Source organism: Miniopterus natalensis, chromosome 10 (assembly GCF_054644295.1).
Source record: "Miniopterus natalensis isolate mMinNat1 chromosome 10, mMinNat1.hap1, whole genome shotgun sequence".
Lineage (NCBI taxonomy): Eukaryota > Metazoa > Chordata > Mammalia > Chiroptera > Miniopteridae > Miniopterus > Miniopterus natalensis.
Genome location: NC_142090.1, coordinates 67787641 through 67810350, shown reverse-complemented (window position 1 = coordinate 67810350; position 22710 = coordinate 67787641). Strand labels below are relative to the sequence as shown.

General features: G+C 34.3%; 1 protein-coding gene across 1 annotated transcript in view; it reads left to right on the top strand.

Annotated features, from left to right (window-relative positions):
• AGMO (alkylglycerol monooxygenase) overlaps positions 1 to 15986 on the top strand; it is a 264197-nt gene extending 248211 nt beyond the window's left edge. The window contains exon 13 of the mRNA XM_016218917.2: positions 15810 to 15986. Within this exon, the coding sequence (XP_016074403.2) occupies positions 15810 to 15884 (75 nt within the window). The 3' untranslated portion in view covers positions 15885 to 15986. The remainder of the gene's footprint in view (positions 1 to 15809) is intronic.
• The last annotated feature ends 6724 nt before the right edge of the window (positions 15987 to 22710 follow it).

Here is a 22710-nt window from a genome sequence, read left to right as displayed (position 1 = left end):
GCCATGGAGAAAGTGTAGTTTTCTAACTCCCATGTAAATTTCCCCAAAAGAGCAGGCAACCCCCTCATCGACTTAAACAGAGATGGAGTTTGATCACAAAGCCATGAATTCTCTGATTGCTATTTGGCCTGAAGGTTTACTGGAAGCATCACCATCCCGGTTAGACTGTTTTCCAGCTTTTCAATACGCTAGACTATGATTGTATTATGTGTTGACCTTGATTTATGTTGAAAACCCAGAAACATTTTTTCCAGAAGAAGTGCTTTGTGTATGTGTGAGCCTTTGAGTCCTGGCCCCATCTGAGAGTTGACTGGCTCACCTCAGTGCACTGTTCATTTATTCAGATGGCTGGACTCTAAAGGAGGAATCTTTAAATATCCAGCGGTGTTTCAGTGAAATAAATATTGTGAAGCAGATAGGGGTTGTTTAAAATGTATCACTATGATGTAATATGTCAATGCTCAATTATACGTTTGCATGCACCTTAAAAATTTCTGTCTCGAGAGCAAAACTGATTGTCATAATACTGCGTTTCAATTAAACCCACATCCTAGGCATTCTGAGTTCCAAATTCCTGAAACCCTCAAGTTAATGTGTTCCATGTTGTGGGGTTAATTTACATAACGTCCTGCAGCTCCTGCTGCACTGTTTCAAATCTTGGTAGCTTTGATATTCTCCATAGTGCTATACACAAATATTATAAACTGGTTTTCACAGAGACGAGTTATGATTATCAGCAGGAATTAGTTTTATAAGGGGATCTCCAGCCATATTGTACCAGAACATTACCCAGACCCTCTTATTTCTGAATTTCATTTTGCAGTCCCTATAAAACACATCTGTTGCAGTGTGTGTGTTTTGAAAATTAAATGTTCTAATACCATTGCGACTGACCCGGCCACCAAACTCATGTGGGAGAAATCCGGTTCACAACCCAAGTTGTACTAAGTCTTTAGGTCTCACGGGAGCTTATAACTCACTACACCACAGCAAAGGGAGAAAAAAGGGGAAGAGAAAAAGAAATGAAAATAACATTTCTGAATGTGTGTGCTTTCTTCTTATAAAAGTATAGAAAAATTCAGTTAACTATGATGCAATTCAGTCAATATTCATAGTGGGTCATAACTAGGTGAAAAAAAAAGATAGTATGCCAATCTAAATCTAAAACTAGTTTACTTCTAACAGGAAATCTTGATATATTGCATTTTTAACTGAATTTATATTGGGTTTGTTCATTTGAATGCTTGAGCCCTACAGATGTCTTAGAGGATCATCACTGTCAAAGATGCAGTTAGAAATAGCAATAAACACAAAAAGCTGAGAGCAGCTAAAACATCATTTTAAAACAAAATGTTTATGTCCAAGAAGACAAACTAAATATTCCCCGGTATATTAAGATAAAATGAAGTGATGTCATAGGTGCATTTGAGCTACTCTCAGAATCTGGACCTTACTGCTGACTGCAGTGCATTTCACTATCTTGTGTGACCCTGACAGACGCTGCCACATCCCCTTAACATGTTTAAGAGCAACGATTTTCAACCAGCGCTGCAAGAATTTTTAGAACATGCAACACTGGACAATTTAGTGAGGGGCACTGACCCCTTCTCCCTTAGGTTGTCAAATAAAGAAATGACAACAGCCAACACAACAGCTGTCTGGTGTGAATGAATCAAAATTATACCTAGTTTTTTTTGTCAGATCGGCCAAAAAAATTTTTGTTGGTGTGCCGCAGAATTTTAGTAATTAATTTATGTGGGTCATGAGCTGAAAAAGGTTGAAAATTGCTATTTTAGAGCCATAAAGACTCAATATGAAAAATAAAACGAGTAAACTCTAGATAAACAGAAACAACTTAGAGCTAGCTCACCATCCCTTTGTTTTCTTTTTTCCTAAATTTTGCTACTTAACCTAAAGCAATATAGATTTAATTGTCAGACATTCAGATATTTACCTAGAGACTTTCCTTTGGTTACTTTCTTCAGTCTAGCACAGTAGTTCCCAACTTGAATGTGTGAAAGAATTATCATAAAGGATTTGTATACACAGAACCATGTGTATTACACTATAGGGGTTACTTAAGAGATTTTTCTAGGGCAATTTAATTTTGGACAACTTTTGTCATATGTGCTAACTTCAGAAGCTAACCAAGGAGGTTTCACTTGCCCTTACTTACTTATGAGAATTATTAACACATTTCCCTGGAATCCATAAAATATACCTTTTGACATAATTATAAACACATTTTCAGCTACAAGGACACTTTCTGAAAACTCATACTGTACTAAAGTATAATTTTCCTTTATTCAATATTGTATGTTGGTTACAAGTTTCCCCCAGATTTTTTTACAATATAATAATTGTTTTAAGAGACCCTCGTGATAATCTTCCTCCCCCACCCTCTCTCTTTTTTGTCTCTGATCAGACAGAGAAATAATGGAGACGATGAATGATGGACTAGATAAAAATAACTTTGAAGATTTCATTATATAACTCAACATAGGGAGTCCATTAAATTGTGGCTAAATTATATTTCTTTTCTCCCTCCCCCACCAGCTTTATTGAGGTGAAATTGTATTTCTTTAAATATAAACACAAACAGGTTAAATATTTTCTCTCTAAAATTGTCACTGTCCTTAAAATTCATCATTAGTTACCAATAACTGTCAAAATTGTTCATTACTTGTTTTTAGTTTGGCATATGCCTGTGCAAAGTTTTATAAGAATTACTGCTGCTGTTACTTCTCTGTACCTGGTGGTGCCCTTTGATTATGGTTTCAAGGATGAACCTAGCAGGTCTTAACTTTTAAATTTTAGGCAGCAGAGTGCCAGGAGGCCAGCTATGCCCAAGGAGAAGATGAGGGATCTTAATACCTAGAAATGGATGATTTGGGAATTCATCTCTTCCCTTCTTTGCCAGTCTCTGGAGGAGGATTTGTGTGTGTGTGTGTGAATGCAGCATTTATCTGAAACTCTACTTTTCATTTTTGTTTTTTTGGGGGGATTTCAATTAAAACACATTCAGTTAATATATAGGATTTAATGACATTCTGGAAGATGATTTTTCAAAAAGCTGTCATTTTTTCTGTTCTTTCAATTACCTTATTGTACTAGCAATCAGGGCAAGATAAAGGTTGTGTTCTTTTTATTAAACATTTAATTATCCCAGGGAGCTTTCTACTATTATAATACTGTACTGGCCAATTTATTATTTTTCAGATAATAGAACTGAGAAACAGAAATCAGCACTTTTCTATTTCCACTCTGTCAATGGACAAAAAAAGAAACTGCTGTCCTGAGAAAATAAAATGACTCAACCATTTTGTGACAGAAAAGATGAGAACCCGGGTTTCAGGGCTCTCAGCCAGTGTTTATCCCAGGGCACCCAAGCTTTGCATCCTGAAAGAAGTGAATATGAGAAATTCTGTCTATAGTTGTTTTGTCCTTTCTTTAAACAGAAACAAGTTTTTATATGTGTCTTTACAAATAATTGAAAAAATTTTAAGTTAAATATAATGGTGGGGGGAGAATTGCTAGGATATATTTTCAAAACAAACTTTAGAAAACACCACTATAGAGACTGACCTAATATCAATAGTGACAGTAATCATCCAAGAGCAGAAACTAAAACGATTGACATTTGTTGAGCACTTGTGTACATGAAGCCTTTTAATAAGCATTTATGTACATTATTTCAAATAATTATTCCAGGAATCTTGTAAGATGCATGTAGTTCAGATGGAGAAACTGAGGCATAGCAACATTAAATAACTTGTTCAAATGGAACTATTTAAGCTCACTTCTTTTGTATTCAAGAATTACAGCTCAAAATACTGAGTTATGGATGCTTTAGGAAACACTCTGCCTGCTGAATGAAGATGCTCCATCACTTAATCATCTAAGAATCCTGTAAGAGAGCTGTGGGCAATAGGATTTATTTCACTAAAAAGCTAAGTCAGTGGAAAGTTTAGCATAATTCTGTGATTAACCTCATTTTAGTAAAACATTTTTTTCTTTTCTACTTAACCACAATATTATGAGGATATTTCTAAGTGAAGATTTAGAAGTAGAATTATCCAAAAATACCAGCCTTTAATAGATACGTTCATGAAAACTGTTGATCTAAGTTCTATGAATTCAAGGACTATATTGCTCACCAGTGAGTTCTGTCAGCAGTGAGGTGCCTGACATAAAACAAGAGTGTGATAAGTATTTCTATAATGGACACAACCTACTAAGGACTGATTCAACGTAAGTTTTTGTGCATATATTCACCTTTGAAGTAGGCGCCATGCTATTTTTTCTGATGGACTTGACACCTAGCTCTAAATAAATAATGAATACTTAGAATAGTATGCAGGTTTTTTAAGGTTTGCTATTTTGTCAGTTGTGACTTTAATGTACTAGATTTTCCTACATTGGGTCTATACTAAACTTTTTAATTGTTTTTCAAGCACTTTGATCATCTGTCAAGGTGTTGTTTATAATAAAGCAAAGGTATAGAATAATAATTCCTTGCTGACATTTTTCTGTTTTTCTTTTACTATTTTTAAATTACAGTTTATATTCAATATTATTCTGTATTGATTTCAGATGTAAAACATAGTGGTTAGACAATCATATATGTTATGAAGTGATTCCCCTAATATTTCCAGTACCCAACTGGCACTATGCCTCGTTATTACAATATTATTCACTATATTCCCTATGCTGTACTTTACATCTCCGTAACTACCAATTTGTACTTCTTAATCCCTTCACCTTTTTCACCCAGTCCCCCAACCCCTCTCTCCTCTGGCAACCACCAGTCTGTACTCTGTATCTATGAGTTTCTTTCTATTTTGTTTATTTATTTTGTTCTTTAGATTCCACGTGTAAGTGGAAATCTCATGGTGTTTTTAATTCTCTGTCTGACTTATTCCATTTAGCATAATACCCTCTAGGTCCATCTATGCTGTTGTAAAATGTATGAATTCATTCTTTTTTATGGCCAAGTAATATTCCATTGTATATATGTACCAAAGCTTTTTCAGTCCACTCGTCTGTTGATAGGCATTTGGGTGCTTCCATATTTTGGTTATTGTAAACAATGCTGCAATGAACATGGAGTGGGGCATACAGTCTTTTGAATTTGTGTTTTACATTTCTTTGAATAAATACCCAGAAGAGGATCACTGGGTCTTAGGGCAGTTCCATTTTTAACTTTTTGAGAAACCTATACACTGTTCTTCGTAGTGATTGTACTGATCCGCATCCCCACCAGCAGTGCAGGAGGCTTCCCCCCTCTCCACACCCTCGCCAGCACCTGTGGTTGGCTGATTCCTTGATGAGAGCCATTCTGGCAGGTGTGAGGCGCTATCTCATTGTGGTTTTGATTTGCATTTATCTGATGATTAGTGATGTGAGCAACTTTCCATGTGTCTGTTGGCCATCTGTGTGTCCTCTTTGGAGAAGTGTTTATTCAGCTTTTCTGCCCTTGCTGGCATTTTCTTACCATTCTTCTTCCATTACTGTCCCTTAAGTTTGGCCACCTTCTTGGCCATTACGTATATTCAAAATGTTTATCATGCCTTTAGCTTAGTTGCACTCAGAACTGTCTTGACTCGGCTTTGCTTAATGCATTTTTTTTTACATTTGTCAAAAAATATTTCAAGAAAAACTACTTACAAAGAATTATCTCTTTATTTATTATAGAATTTTTGAGGAAGATACTTTCCATTATATTGCTCAGGATCCCCCTGGAATAACATCTGTGTAAAAATAATTATTTTTAAAGTAATTAGATATGAATAGAAAATTTAATGTAATGTGAAATATCAAAACAGTAGTTTGGTAATAGGAGTGGGAGAGAAATATTATTTATTCCATATTTTTGGGCCATAAATAAATAAAATAAAAACATTTTAGGACACTAAAAACAAACTAACATTTTAAAAACTCATCAAGAAATTGAACTCCACGTTTTTACAGAATGGGGTACAAAATGGAAATCTTTCAAACAGCAATCTATCTAGAATTGTACTTACCTACTAAAATCTTACTCTACTTTGTAGGACAACTTTATATTGCCAGTGATAATGATATATCCACAGCTTTAAAATAATAATTTTAACTTATGTCCATCAATGAGAAAGAACTGTCATTGCTAAAATCTCTCAGGTTTCAAATTCTGCTTATAATTCAGGAATACTTATCTGTCTCTGTTTTCACTTTTTGGTTATTGAATCTTTTTAGCCATAAAAATAGCAAACTTAATAGTCTATCTTATGTTTTATAATCCTTTATACTTTTTAAAAGTTGAATAAATATGTACCATAATCTTGTGGAAAAAAGATTATTATTCCCACTTTATAGAGGCAGAAACTGACACTTCATGTAACCTACTGAGGCAAAGTAACTTGTGCTGAATTGGGATAATCTAACCTTATTTCTTTCCCAAAGTTATTTTGGTTCTGCTAAAGTCAGTCACTTTATGTCCCAAATTAATTGCGTTGTGAATGTGGTTTATCATTCTTAGCCTATTCAGATTTCCCATCAATAGCTTTATTTTTCACTTATTAGTTGATCACTTTACCAAAATTATTTTTCTAGAACAACTTGAAAAACATTCCCTCTACTGCTTTATTCAGTATTATTTGTTCTTTAAAGAGCTCGATTTAAGTCCCATAGCAAACAATGTATACCACTCTCACAGAGGAAAGGAAAGTATGACAGAAACAACGGATATATTGAAAAAAACAGGCAGAGCCAAAAAGCATTCTTGTGAATCATTGAGATAAAAATAATGAGAACCTTAAGGTAAAAAATTAAAGGCAATTCTGTCCTTAATAATAGGAACTCACTTTGCTATAAAGGAAATTGAACAGACACCTAGCAACATAGACAACTGGAGCTCCAATTTAGTTCTTACAATGTTTATACAGATTCTTGATGAAATATGTCAAATATAGAAAATATTTAAAAATAAACCTGTATTTTTTACTTTTAAGCATAAGAGAGTTATTTTAATCTTTCAGTTTTCAAATATCAGCTCCAAAATGTGGAGATATATATATATATATATATATATATATATATATATATATATATATATATAACATGTATATATAATACATATATATATATTAAGCAGGGAAAATTAATATTAATTAGAATGTAAATCAACATCTTCTCTATATTTCTGGGCCTGATATTAACATAAACAGGGAACCTTATGTAATATTTCATTAAAATACTTTCTTGGATATTTTACCTATATTAAATTTCAAATAGTATTTTTAAATATATGTGAAAGAAAAGGAAAATTTACTTTAGTGCAAATGGATAATGCAACCTCTGATTGCTTTTTGCTGGTTGTGGGGAAAATAAGATGAGTAAATTAAGTGTACATTTTGATCTTGTTTCATAAAGGGAAAAATATATTCTTGTCCCTGAAATGTGGAAGTCATATCTTTCTGAGCATCTTTGTATAATTTGAGCTCTTTCCCAGCAATACATTATATCGTGTTTCCTTTACTAATCCTTGCATTCATATCAAAGCCATTACTATTAGTAGTATCATGTTATTGTTATTGTCATTGTCATCATTACATCAGCACCATGATCGTCGTCGTCATTATCTTTATTTGGAGTAGAGGAGAGACAGGGTGTTGGTACAGGCTCACACCTTTTTTCTAGCTTAAAAGCTAGAAAATACACGCTTTGAATGTTTGCAGTGTTTATGTCATCAGTCCCTACGTTGCCAGGGCTTATTGAAAACAGCTGGGTCCCTGCTGCCTCCCTCCCCCTTTGTTGGAACTGTTGCCAGAACAGGTAGTCAAGAAATTCAGGCAACGGGGGTGCCTCTCAGGAAAGCAGCTGCGACTTCCTGAGGAAGCTGTCACTGTTTTCCCATCAGCCAAGACTCTGTATACCCTTTGGTCCGGCTCTGGCTTGGCTGGCCTGGCAGGACGCAGTTTATGACTTAGAACTTACAGGAGAAACCATTTGGTCAGCCCCATCTCTGGCAGAACACCGAGAGAAATCCCGCAAGCTGCAAGCCACACGTGGGCTGCTGGCCTGCCCGGGGAGGCACTTACAGGGCTCTAAGCATCCCTTTGACACAAGACAAACAATACAAAGGAATCTTTTCAAAACATAGCTTTCCAAGATATACCGTCTTGTTTTGAAAACCAGACATCACTGTTATTTCTGTAAACATGGCATTTTTTTCCCCCTAAAAATGAACTCATTTTTAAGAGACTTGTTTTGTTTCCTAGGTAGTAGGCAAGTACAAAGAATTTTTTAACAGCACGCTAAAAGATCTGGATTAGCAGTATTGAATGATATTCTCCATTTGTAAATATATGCTCTTCCAGGTATACACTGTTGTATATCAAGTGTTAAAAATTATTATCCATGTGAAATGATCTAGGTTCTTGATTATGTTGGAGGGATGTCAGTGGCCTGCTCTTGCTACATAGGAGACACTGAAAATCAAGATGCTCTTGTGATGGGGTTATTTGCCAGGGACTGCCGCTCATTTATCATAAAAATGGTATTTGGGTAAATTAGAGCTGAATGGTTTCCTTGATAATCTTTGCTGAAACAAAGCTCTTGTTTTTATAATGTAAATGCTTCAAATTTTATTAACCAAAGACAAGAGGGTTTTAGAGTGGTGTAGTATTTTAATTTTAGGTTAAATATCATGTTTTTCACCATTACAAAGAGTTTGGTTAGGACACGTAAGGACCATAATTAAACCAGCATAATTTTATTCAAAAATCTTTAGTTTCAAAACATGCTAAATATGAGGGAACTAAGTTTTTGGTAAAGCTAGGCAGACAAAGGTAAATTAAAGGAAATTTTATTTCTAGTGGTAGTCAGAACTTATTTGCAGAAATATGAAAGTTTAAAAAAATTAACTCATAAATTTTAAAATTTACTGAACTCTCTCGTACTTTATATATAATCGATATAAATCTAAGGTGCATAGTTTTTAGGGCAAGGGGTCAGGTTGTTTTCAATTGTTAGCCCATCACTAATTTTAATAGCCAAAAAAGTCTCAGCACAGAGTCAAATTAATGTTCATTGAGTGCCTTGTTATTTTTTTTTTTTTTAACTCTGTTTCATCTCCAACTTTATAAAAACTAACACAGGTTTTCCTTAAAATGTTTAATTGCCCTGATTTTTTTCCTTCTCACATCTATAAAAAGCAGAGTATTAGGGTCCATGGTAAGTACAAGAGGAAGATTGTGAGTGTAAAAAGATTCTTTCCATAAAATACACCATTCTTAAATTTTTCCCTACAGAATGGTCAACAGTCACCATAACATTCATTCTGACAAGTGGTATTTGGTCCTTTGTCAATTTGACCTTATTGCAACCTTCTCTCCATGTCTCCATGTTGTTGTCCCTCCTGCAGTTCAAGAGAAAAGTTCTAAAAGTTTTACCCTTCTATGGCATTGAGAACTTGGATGATTAGAAAAATATAAAGTCAGGCTTTAGTTTTGACAAGGCATGTACTTTTATCACCTGATAGACATAAATCATGTCTAGTCTGCCTTGTCTCTAATTGTTCTGTTAGTTGTGGTAAATTTGGCATTCTTTGTACTTGTCCTTTGGGCAAACTTCAAACTTAAAAAATATATTATAATAATCTGGGGGGAAAAATGAGAAGAAAAAAGAAAGCCTGGATATTGAAAGCTTGTGATTAAAATACTTAGAAATTTCCCAGGGAATCTATATAAATCTAAGATGTATTGTTGTAATGTCATATATCTATAGACACTTTATTCATAACTTTGAATTCAAAGATGAAAATCCACAGACATTTTTGAGAAATGTAGAATATATTTTCACTTTATGCTAATGATGGTTTACACAGTTCCCACCAGATGGGTTTGCATGCACAGTAGCTAATTCGTGTCAACTGTCTTTGAGCACATTCTCTGAATTGTAGGTAGGTTTAGAGACTTCTATGAAACCGCAGATCTTCTTATATTTATTCTTTGCAAATGTGCTGCAGTAGTGCAAACGTGGTATGCACGAATATTCTATAGGATATTCTATAGGAGTATTATTGAAAAGAATACACAATTTCTTGAGTAGTTTAAATTTTATAAGTGAATACATTATTGTACATAATAAGATATATTCACTTCTGGAAAACTGAAGAAACGGTTGCAATAAAGTTTCTATATTTTTTGTCTAAATTAGTACTTTTTTGTCACTAAAATTATAAGGGTCCTTTGCTACAACTGAGTAGTAAAATAGTGAATATCTAATATTTCAGGTTCAGCTGAATTACTTAAAATCTTTGTTCTAATTTTATTTTGTGCTTATTTCCTTTAAAAAAGAACATGACTATGGTATGTTTAGTATATTCTCTTGTTTAAAAATTCATATTAAAAGATATTTAATGATTAAGGAAAATATATATTCTTTTCCAATAAGGCTTTATTATCACATAAGTATTCCCATAAACTTTCTTTTTTATGTTGTTTTTCCTTAGTGAAAAACTTTAATGTATATATATTAAAACTAATATAAAATAATAATTTTTTATTTAAAATCTAAATAGTAATAAATCTTTATACGACCACATATTAAACATAGCTGTAATTTTATCTCATCTTGAATAGGGTATAGAAATAAACACAAAGAGCGAACACAAGACTTCCCAATAATAGGGGCAGTGTTTGCAAGTTCTTTCTCTTAAGACTTTTGTTTGATTGTTTTGCATGTGAATCTCAGTATTTTAGTCATATATAGGATAATTGGAAGAATAATTCTCAATTTCTCTTGAATTGTCATTTGTCAAATTGTATTCTTGTAAAGTTCTGGGGGGAGGGGGGGATCTATCATTTCCTAATATCTTCCCAATGTTTTCATTTCAAAAGAACCTTCTGTACATTTGAGTCCGATTTCTACCCTTAGTTCTGTTTGTGTTTAGCTGTTCTCTTGCATTAATAGGAAATAGAGATATTTTCTAGCAATTTAGGTTTGATCTCTGTTGGAGCTCTTATCTGTACAACACATAATGGTCATCTATAAAAAATGAGCATGTTTAAAAGTACATTTAACAAAGAATTCTTTTTCTCCAAATAATTTTATAAAAACGTTTGTATGTTTAATGTGTTTTTATTAAAGCAAATTGTTGCTGTTATGGTTGTTATAGTTGTGTTAAATGGGCAGTTAACTGGTATTTTATGAAGCTCATCAATGTCAGAGAAATAATTTTTAGGTAAAAATCGACACTTCTATTTATAGACAGGGTATTATTTGTTAGGGATACAAAAAGAGACATTGATACCAGGAGAATTTACACAATCAAGTAAATGGTAATATATTCTAAAAAATTATTTGAAAGTGATTAAGTCTCAAGTCTTCACAAAAATGCTATTTTATATTTAAGATATTTCAAGTTTCTTCCTTGGCAAGATAGAATTAGCAGGCAATTTTATGCATTATTTTCAAAATGACTTAGCTTTTCTAACTTGTTCATTTAACTTTTTAGTGATTTAAAATGTTAAATGAATGAGTTAGTTATAATTATAATACCACTACGAATAGGCATATGATTATATGAGATATTAAATCTCAGTGAGTGTTTACTATGTCAGTATTTGAAAAAATAAATACATGTTTGGAAATAAAAATAAATTTGAACCACTTCAGAGATTTTATTTCTCTTGTGGGTACATTAAAGCTTTCATTTTATTTGCAAATTTATCTCATGGTTAAATGATTTGAAAAGTGTGAGGTGTTGCTAGCTAGTTCTAATGAACATTGTCCACTTCTCAAGGTGATCTTTAATTTTCTTTGCTCGTCAGGTCATTTATTAATACATACAGTAGGTGGATTTAAACCAAGAGAGATGGATATGTACATAGACGCAAGAACAACCCACTAGCTTTGTAATTTAAGGGGTAGCAGTTAGAGGAGAGGCCATATGCGCCCAAAATATCTATTCTTATACTTTCTCTTTCCTTTAAGATTAGGCGCCTGATTTGCTCATAAGTAGAGTCATTTTTAATAAAGCCTCTTAAAACAGACATAATGGGGAAGACCAGCAGAATAACGCATCAGTTCCCGCTGGTGTTTTAGTTTGGATGAGTGACTCAGATTAGCCACCTGCCAATTGATGAACCTTTTGGAAAGGGGTGGAGGAAACGTGGAGAGCATCTGTACAGGCCAAAGTTCAGGCATCAGAGTCGAGGGCCCTGGGAAGTCAAGGAAATAGCCTGAAGACGAGGGCCATTAATGATGTGTTAGCGCAAGGAGGGCTTGACTCCAAGAGTGAACTTCCTCTGTTTCATATTTTGGAGCCAGGTGTTAAAATCATGGGACTTGCCCAGACTTAGGCTAAAATAAGTGTTTGTTCAGTTTGTACATATCCAAAAACATCATATTTGTAGATTAGAGAAGCATGTTGCAAAAGAAACCACTGTGGTTGCCATTTTTTCTTATACTAGCCTAAGTAGTAATTCTTCTATCTTCATTTAACAAATAGTTGATTGAAACATGTATTAATGAATGAATCTCAAGTGATGTATTTAATCACCAGCTATGGAAAACTCAAATAGCAGCTTGATATGAAAATCAAGAGAAAGGTTGGATGAGGGAAAATTTAAAATGGAATGACTGTAATAATCAAGTAGTTACATATTGAGTCCACATTAAATAATTTTATAGCTTAAAAATTTATACAAAATCTAGATCATGCACACACATATACACAGACATATATTCAAAAATATAAAAGAAAATCTGTTTTTTCCTACTTATTTCTAATGGTACAGGGTTGATATTTCAGTTATACATATTTTGAGAAGGACATATTCATTGCATGTAATTTCTATGCTCCTGTGCCAATCTGGATTTCATTATATATAAGAACTCCATTTATGCTTAAAATATTGATTGTGAAAAGGTCTCAGAAACCTAGCATTTTCTGACTCAAAAATCACCAGGCAAGTGCAGGTGATGAGTAAAAAAGAGGAAATGAATTCACTATTGATGTTCATATTCATTGACCCGACTTCCAAGGATGTGCAGTTAGATTTTCTGGGGGACACTAAATAAATGAAAAACATCATCCCGGCTCTGAAATTTTGTTGTTTGTGATTTCTTGGTAAACCACATAAATTCTGAGTTCCTATTGCCTCATCAGCAAACTGGATATCAATTCTCCATGGTTTCTACGAGAATTAAACATCATAATCTTATAAAAGTACCTATGACAATGCCTTGCCTAAGCAAAGGTCTCACTGTGCGTTAATTTAAATCTGAATCTGACTCCTATGCTTTATCAGCTTTTACCCATCACCACTTGGAGGGAAAAAATGTAGGGGCCTAGAAAAAACCCCCACAGAAACAAAATAAAACTGCAAAGTGGGCAACATTGCATTTCTGGTAAGACTCTAAAAGCATTTTAGAAAATTGGAAAAGACAAGATCTTTGTGTTGGGAATGTTCCCTAAAGGAAATAGGACTTGATTATACATTCTTTTCTTTCTTTCTTTTTTGTTGATGAGAGAGAGAGAAACATCGATTTGTTGTCCCACTCATTCATTCATTCATTGGTTGATTCTTGTATATGCTCCGACTGGGGATAGAACCCACAACTTTGGTGTATCGCACTGATGCTCTAAACAACTGAGCTACCCAGACAAGGATTGATTATAGTTTCAAAAAGGAAAAGATTTAGTTGTAAAGTGGTTGATTAACAACAAAGGCATGAACTAGAATTGTGATATTTTTCACTCTCTTGTTAGATCAGAAGTTCTTGATGTTCCTGGAATCCCACATGAAAGTGTGGATCATCTAGGGGTGGGAATTGGGGAAGAGAATTATGACATACAAATTTTACATACAATTTTAGAGGTTTCACTGAAATTACTGCCCGTAACCTTCACTCATGGAAATAATCCTTAGACCCTAGAAACTAGATCACTAGATTCAAAACCAATAAAAACTCCTATTGCCAAATATATTTAGCTCATCAGGATCCTGCACAACACAAGGCACCTAGTTACTCAATGAATATTATAGATCCAAATTAAACCATTTATCCTGATGTTATAGATTTATCATTTCTGTCTCACTTAAAAGTTGTTTTCTCTGCTATCCCTCTGTCAACATTAACCCATCTTCATAGACAAATGTAATTCATGGCAAAACCTAAGGCTTTTCACAAATACTTCCCAATCCTAGTATTATTTTACCTGGCACCATCATGAGAAATCCCATGAGGTTATTTTTCTTGAATTACAGTCAAAAGAAACAAAATCAAAACCAGACTTTATATGTATTGTATTTGATTCCTGAGGTAACTCCAAAATGTTAATATTATTCTTGACTTCTGCTTCAATATAATTGTTGGTTTTATTTTGAGTATTTTTTTTTTTTCATATTGTAGATGTTATGGGCTGAAAGGAATGCATGGATTTGAAGAAAACTCTTCAGATTTGGGGATGTAAAGGATAATGATTCTCTAGAAAGAACCAGGAGGTTCATATGAAACTGAACCACCTGCCCATAAAATCTAAATATCAATGTTTAGGAGGGTCTTTTTTGTTGTTCTCCATATCCAGTCATTAATAGAAAAATTACCACAGTTCAGAGTATTTTCTGTGAATTAGTGACTGGCCTCAGTTAATGGCCTTGACTTCACTTCAATCCATTGCTCCAGAATGTTTCCCATGCCTCCATTTTATTACTTAAATGTGCTTCTTTGTATATTTTTATGGATCTTTCAGAAATAGTGATCCTCTTCTTGGGATGAGTCAACTGGTCATATTTTAATAGTTTGCAGAGGAAGTTTGTACACACAAAAAAGTTGGAGAAACTCTTGCACAGCTATCCATTAACCTCAGCTGTTTGGGCATCATTCTTTTTCATTATACTAATAACACAAAAAATGTTGATTATATAAGCAATCTTAAAGCTCAATTTTGGTACATAGGTAATCTTAAGAGGAAGAGTTAGCTTAGGAACGATCTGATGGTGCAAAGAATGTGACTGGTGCTTGGATTTTACCTCAAGAGAAGTAGACAACATGCATTGTGGCATTTTGATTATGCATAGTAAAAAATTCTACAACCATGAATTCTTACTAAGGATGACTGTATAGTCATTTTTATTAGGATCATTAGAAATCAAAAGTTTTATTTGGCTAATTTTTGGTGCTTTATTGGGAATGTGTGGAATTACTTGCAAATAAAGAGAAAACTCAATAAACTCTTATGGATGCCTCTTATCACTTAGTTACATCTTCAATTTAAAAGAGAATTTTCCAGTTACATTTTTATACTTGATAAAATCAAAAGATTGGGAAGGTAAGTCAGCAGTAGTGTTTAGAATTTAATTCATGTTGGGTGAAGTTCATAAAATGCTAGATCATATTGCCTCAGAGACAAATTAGTCTTTAATAATGTTTTCATTTCTCCTTTTCCAAACGTTTCTTAAACTATATAAACAATGAGATCATTTAATACAATACATGCAATATGCAGTATGCCCAAATGCCAGAAGAAAGCTCTGTTTCATTCAAGATCTAACTTACATAGCCCCATCCTTATAAATGATCCAGATTTGTGAGTATGAAAAAAAAAGCCACAGAGACAAACCATTTTACTCTCACTCTTGTCTTCACATAACATGTTTTTAGCTGGGTTGGCTAAATCCTATCAATGAACAAGTGCTACATTCAATTTTAATTATCTCACTGTCTAAAATATTTATGTTTATTTTGTCCATATTTTTAATTCAATTGAATGAAAATGTTCAATTCTAATTGTTTTTACTCTTTGTGTTTTATTTCTTCAGGTTTTTTTTTCCATCTGCATTGCTTTCTGGGGAGTAAGAAGCATTACTCAACTTGCCTCTGGCCTTTGGAAATAACTTAAGTTTGTACATAATTCTCTTGTTTTAATCAGTTGTCTACAACCACAATATATTAGCACTGACTATAAAAATAATTATCTTATGTAATAATAACATGAACCCTTTATTTAGTGAAAGACAGTATACTTATTTACTCTTGTTTGCTTTCCATGCTATTTTCTCTTAAAATGACAGTCAGGTGCAGTTACTTTATTGATAGGGTTGACAACAAATGATTTCAAATGTAATGATGTTATATCCACTGGTAGTATCTAAGCCAATGAGAGTAAGAGAAGGGAGAAAACAGAAAAATAGTAAAAATAATGAAGATGTTGTTTGCACTGATCTAATAACTTTTTCTTTGCTGTTTGCTAAAATTGTTTGCTATATGCCATTGAGTGGGCTCCACCTCCTGGCAACCCTATGAATGAGTGATGTCCACAGTGTTCTGTCCTCAGCAGCCCTGCTCAGCTCCTGCAGACTCATGCCTATGGCTTCTTTTATGGAATCAATCCATCTCATATTTGTCTTCCTCTTTTCCTGCTGCCTTCTATTTTCCCCACCATCATTGTCTTTTCCAGAGACCCTTGCCTTCTCATAATATGCCCAAAGTAGGACAACTTCAGTTTTGTCATTTTTGCTTCCACTGGTGTTTTAGACTTAATTTGCTCTAGGACTCACTTGTTCAAGTTGCTGTTGGTCCAGGATATCTGTAGAGCTCCCTCTGACACCATATTTCAAATGAATCATTTTTTTTTCTATCAGCCTTTTTCACTGTCCAGCCTTTGCATCTGTACATAGTAATTGGGAATATGAGGATGTGGGTGATCTTTGCCTTGGTCCCTAATGACACATCCTTGCTCTTGATGATCGCTCCCAGTTCTTCCATTGCTGCCCCTCCATGTCTCTCTTGATTTCTTGGCTGCAGTCTCCATTTGAATTGATGACTGAATCAAGGTAGGCAAAATCTTTAACAATTTTATCATCTCCATTGTCTGTGTTAAAGTTGCATATTTCTTCTGTCATGAATTTTGTCTTCTTAACGATCAGATGTGGTCCTGCTTTGGCACTTTCTTCTTTCACTTATATCAGCAGTCATTTCAGATCATTGCTGCTTCCTGCCAATAAGATGGCGTTATCTGCATATCCTAAGTTATTGCTATTTCTTCCATCAATTTTCATTCCAGCTTCCTCTGAGTCTAGCCCAGTTTTTCATATGATGTGGTCTGTGTACAGATTAAACTAAGTGGGAGATAAAATGCACCCTACTCTTGACACCTTTGCTATAGGTAACCATTTTGCTAAAACTGGGCCTAGGTAGATATTTGTCATCAGAAAAAATGTAATACATTAGTTGTCTGCTTAGGATTATATTTACCTTTGAAAACCACATAACCTAAGGATCTGCATTACAGAAGAAGACATCACTGAAATGAAAACAAATAGAGTTTGTCAGAATTAATTTGTTCCGCAGATTAATTTGTGATACGTATGTCTAATATGTTTGGTCAATTTGTTGTGGTAGATTGAGGAGTAGGCAGTAATTCTGTGCTATTTTAAATTGTCACAACAATGTTAATAAAACTCTAAATAAAATCACCCCAAGTGTTTTGTATACATTATTCATTGGGACTGTAGAAACCTGCCAAGTGTTTCAGTAGGAGGGAACTGACAGGGACAAGCAGCATAAGGTTCAAAGGGGAGAAGACTGAAACCAGTTGAAATCACTTTCCTTCCATTCTTCCAGTGTTTCTTAGATTTAAAGTTACAATTTAAGTAATGAAAGTTATAAGCACCAAATCAATTAATGCTGTCCTTCATTGAGCCTTGCTGATATTTATCATTGGGTTAAAGACTTTGATCAGTTAGCTAACCTCATTTTTAAAATACATTTTTTAAGATTTGAACAGAGACTAATGAATTATTAAAAGAGTCAGACTGCAGGTGTCTATGTGGGTTCATGAGGCAGGATTGAAGCACATTTATTTTTCAAGCTGGAAAAGCAGAGGAAGATTACATTTTGAACAATGGAAAAAATATATCTCAAGCGTCAGAAGTAGGGACTTGTCTCAGCTTCCTTCTTTTTATACTTCTTAACACAGAATACAGCAAATAGTTAAGCCCATCACAAATATTAAACCCTACTTTTGTCCCTTACCAACAGTTCTTACTGGACTTGGCATGTATAAGGCCACGTTAAAGCAGGGAGCCCTCTGCTGGCTTAAAGTTGCTAAATTTCTAGCCTAAAAATTCTGAATACACATATTCTTCTACATTTTAAGGACTCTTCAGTCTATAGCTTACATCTTTCAGGAATGGCGAAGAGAAGAGAGGTTTCACAAATCTTTAAAGTAGGTTTTTAGTATTTCACAATAATTTGTTTCCCCGGGACTCATGTGTATATGTGAATGTATAGCAGTGCCCTCAAAAAGAGTTGAATAATGGAAGTAAAGAATTAAAAAATGGTAAAAGGATATTTTTATGGGTAAGTTCAGTTTTCTTGAAGTAAACTGAAATTTACCGATTCTTTTCTCTCTCTCTCTCTCAGATACCCTCACTGGGTAGAAATGATTTTCTTTTAGAAATGCAGAAATTTTCAAGCTACAGATCTGCAGGCCTTTGAAAGTGGAAGTGATTCCCTGATAGGTTGCGTTCCCAGGTCCTGTGTGTGTTAACCGGGACATTTTATTCCTCACCTCCCACCTTCCTAATTTTCCAGTCCAGTTATTCTCTTGCCAAACGCTAATGCATGATGACAGATCATATAACTATTATTAATGTTATAAATTGATCTTGAGCAATGCCATGTAATTTATGTTTACTCTTGACTGGAAGCGCTTTAAGTCTCATCCTCTCAAGGGGAAAAGCACTAAAAATAGGACTCATGAAATACTCCCCACTTCTAATGGAGATACGCAAACTGACTTTGCAAATAGTTATGAAGATTCTGAGGTTTGCTAATCTACCAGGAGGGAGGAGAGAGCGAGGGAGGCACATTTGTTTATTGAGTAGTACTCAATTAGCATTATTTTATTTAGCTTCTTAAATCCAGGGAACTAAGTGCTGGGAATACCATCTTACAGAAGAGAATTCTGAGGCTGAGAGAGATTTAAAAACATGCTCAGGCCTCCGATGCAAAATTAGTGGCCAAAAGAAAATTTAAAACCTGACATTCTAGATCAAAGTCCATAATGTTTCTCCATTCCGCGATATCAGGTATCCAAGGCAAATCTTTGAAAATATAAGTTTGGAAGTTTAAGTTCAGAGTATTTCCCATTCAATTTGGTGCTTCAAGGTACAAAATAAAGTTCAGAGGATAAGTACATTTGTTATAGGATAGGTTAGTTCACTGAGTGAATGAAGCAGAACTTCTAATTTTTCTAAGACTCTGGAATTGCCACCTGTCTAAAAGAACCCATTCCTGTACTTGATTTGATTTGTTAGAATTGCCCATTACTTTAGCTCTATTTGTTATATTTTTTACTTCCTTTTCATCTTGTTCTTTCTATTTATTTTCCTTATTTTTTTTTAAATCCTCACCTAAGGATATTTCTTTCCATTGTTTGTTTCAGAGAGAGCAGAAGGGGGAGAGAGAGAGAGAAACATCAATGTGAGAGGGACATATTGATTGCTTGCCTCCCACATGAACCCCGACCAGGGCCGGGGATCCAGCCTGCAACCAAAGTACAAGCCCTTAGCCAGAATTGAACCCGGAACCCTTCAGTCTGTGGGCCAACACTCTAACCACTGAGAAAACCAGCCAGGGCTGTAGTTATTTTCCTTAAGCATAATCTAATCATCTCATCCATGGTATTCAGCAATGAGTGGGTCTATAAGTGTGCATCTGAAGTTCAGTTAATCACCAATGTGTATGAACCTATGTTAAATTTAACATTACCTGCTTGCATTATTGCTTATTAGAGGTTCTCAAATGTCATTTTACTGATAATAATTCAATCTTTCAGCGTGGGATTTGCAATAGAACCACTGAGTGGACTTCTTTAAGGTACAGTAGATAACGGATGACAGTCATGTGATTTATCAGGGAGAACAACAGTGGTTAGAAAATGAGCTCCCTTTTTTTATGCTCCATCCTCTGTTTTTTCATATTTGCAGCTTACAGATTCCCAAGGAGAAATTGAAAACAGAGAAGCTAGTTTGACTTTCAGAAGCGTAAACCATTTTTGATGTCATGACTTTCAACAGCACTGTGGAAGTAGGCTGGGCTCCATCTTAAGCCTGCCTCAGTGAAAGGAAATTTAAAAGAAAATGTTCTAGCTATTGTTAGATTGTTTTTTCACATCTCACTCCAGTCTGCCACCCTTCCTTCTCAATAGCATAATGAGTTAAATTTCTTCCTCCCCAAAGACGCGATTAGAAAAAGTTAATAACAGAAGCAGCAAAATAAGTAAGCATTGATGGTTTTCTCCAGTGGGCCATATATTCCTTTTGGAATTCGACAATTCTCACATCTCTTTAGTCAGTTTCCTACAATTCCAAATACCACGCTATCCAGAAACCATAAATTCATTCTTTGGGTGTGTTCTTCCTTTGTTTTAGCTGCAATACATCCAAAATTCTAACTTGCATATTTACTTTACAGAAAACAGAAAGAAGCAGGCTTTTTCTTTATGCCTGTCTTTATGGATTATCTGTGAATATTTTTTAAAAAAATGCAAATTCCTGGTGAGAACACTGCAATTCTGATTTAATAAGAACACAAGCCTCAAAACCCAGTCTGGTCATGTTTTTGTCTCAGGTTCTTCATCAAAAAAAGGTGAGCACTGGACCAGATCATGTCTGTGGTCCCTTGTAACTCTGATTTTCCAATGAGAAGTTTATCCAAAGTATTTCTATACTTTAAAGCATTATAAGGACATTTATTTTAAAACTATGATCAAATTTTGACTTGGATCAATAACAAATTAATGAGGTTTTATTTCAGAGTATGTTCATTAGAATCAAGTCAATGGGGACAAATGTGGAAGGAAGATAAGGAGCTACTAAGGTATAGTACAAAAAAATAAAATCTTCATCCATTTATGAATCTTAGAACACTTTACAAAATCTAATTCTTATTTCTCAGACGTGCTTCCCTTTTTAATACCTATTATTTTCTTTGCTCTCTGTATTTTATTCTATTCTTTCCCTTTCTTCCCTCTCCCTTATCCTTTATACTACAGTTAAGTTAAAGCAATTTTATATGAAGCATGTCTGCCTTACCTCCTGTGTGCTTATTATGGCCACCATGTTTTGATTTACTAGTTGCTAAATTACTTCTTTGGCCTTCTTTCACTCTTTTGGAGTGAAAAATCTCAGGTAGTTCCTTAATGAATATTTCCTCTGAAATTAAAAACAAATAAACAGCTGTTCACTGTCCCTGGAAATCTTGAGTATGGGGACTACACAGACAACTCAGGAAACAAGTCATTGAATACATGTGAATGTGGTCAGCCCTGTGGAACAGCAGGGAAAGTCCCAGAACACGAAAGAAAATTGCTTACTGTATCAGGAAAACATTCAGGTTTTAAATGTATTGTTAAATTGAATGGTAAACAACATTTATTTAAGGAACTATTATAGTTGGGGCTTTTGTGTGTGTGTGTGTGTGCGTGTGTGTGTGTGTTTTCAGAAATGCAACCTATCAGCTTAAAATATTAAATAAAAATAGGTTTTTCTGTCCTTCTCTGTACTGGAATATATGAGAGGCAAATATCAAATATAAAAGTTAGCTTTATTTGAGTATTTTAATAATTGAAACACATGATCATAACTCAGGAAACCCCAGAGTGGCGTGGAAGGTGGGGAGTGTAGTAGATCCTGCTGATAATAGAGGTTGCCCCTTAACATTTTGTTGGCTGACAAATTCAGCAAACATGGATTGCAGCACAAGTTGAGTTTCCTTTAGCTATCTAATGGAATAGAGGCTTTGAAAATTTTATAAAATGAGAACTTATTTTCATATGTCATTGGAAATAAAAAAATAAATCCTAAAGAAATGTCATAGTTGACATCTTTTCTCTTTTAGGAAATCTTGTAAATACCTATTTGTAAATACTTTTAATAATATAGGTCAATTTCCTCATGGCAGTTCTGACCAGTTCCCAAATTCCTTAGAGAGACTTGTTGGTGGCTCATTGTTGTTTTCTCCAATGCTCCTCTTGTCATAATTCTCAGTAATTCAATATCCACATAAATGATCTTATAGTTTCCTGACATCTCAGTTCCTTGGTTTCCTTGCCCTGATGATTGTATTATCCACTTTACATAAGTCACACTGTCATTACTAGTGGCTGCTATTCTGCCATAGTCTCAACTTCGAACATCCTAGTGTCTTATCACTGCACCCTGTTTCTAGCTCATGACCTTTGGCACTCCACCACCACCACTGGCCCCACTGATGCATTCCTACGATCTTTCCATTGTCTTTCTCTTTCTCATGTATTTACTTACTTTTTTAGATGTTTGAATTTCATAGCCAATCATCATAATAGCTCATTTGCTTGTACTGAGTCACTAAAAGGATTAAGTCTAACTGTAAGTTTCTTCTATGTGCTCTCCTTTAGTGGAATGTGATCAAAGAAAAGCAGACAACTATGAAACTTCTCTCACATGCTCATGATTACATACCTCAAGTAAGCTCTTAATTCTGTCCAGCAATCATATGATACTTCCCAGTCCTATTCACTCTTCCACACTCATTGATAACTGTTTCTTACCTCTCAAACTTTCAACATGTTTTTAGTCTTCATTGATGACCTAGTTCTTTATTTCAAGGAAAACAAAAAGAAATAAAACCACCAAAGAGCACTTCACTAACACTATCATCTAAACCTTTCCCTAT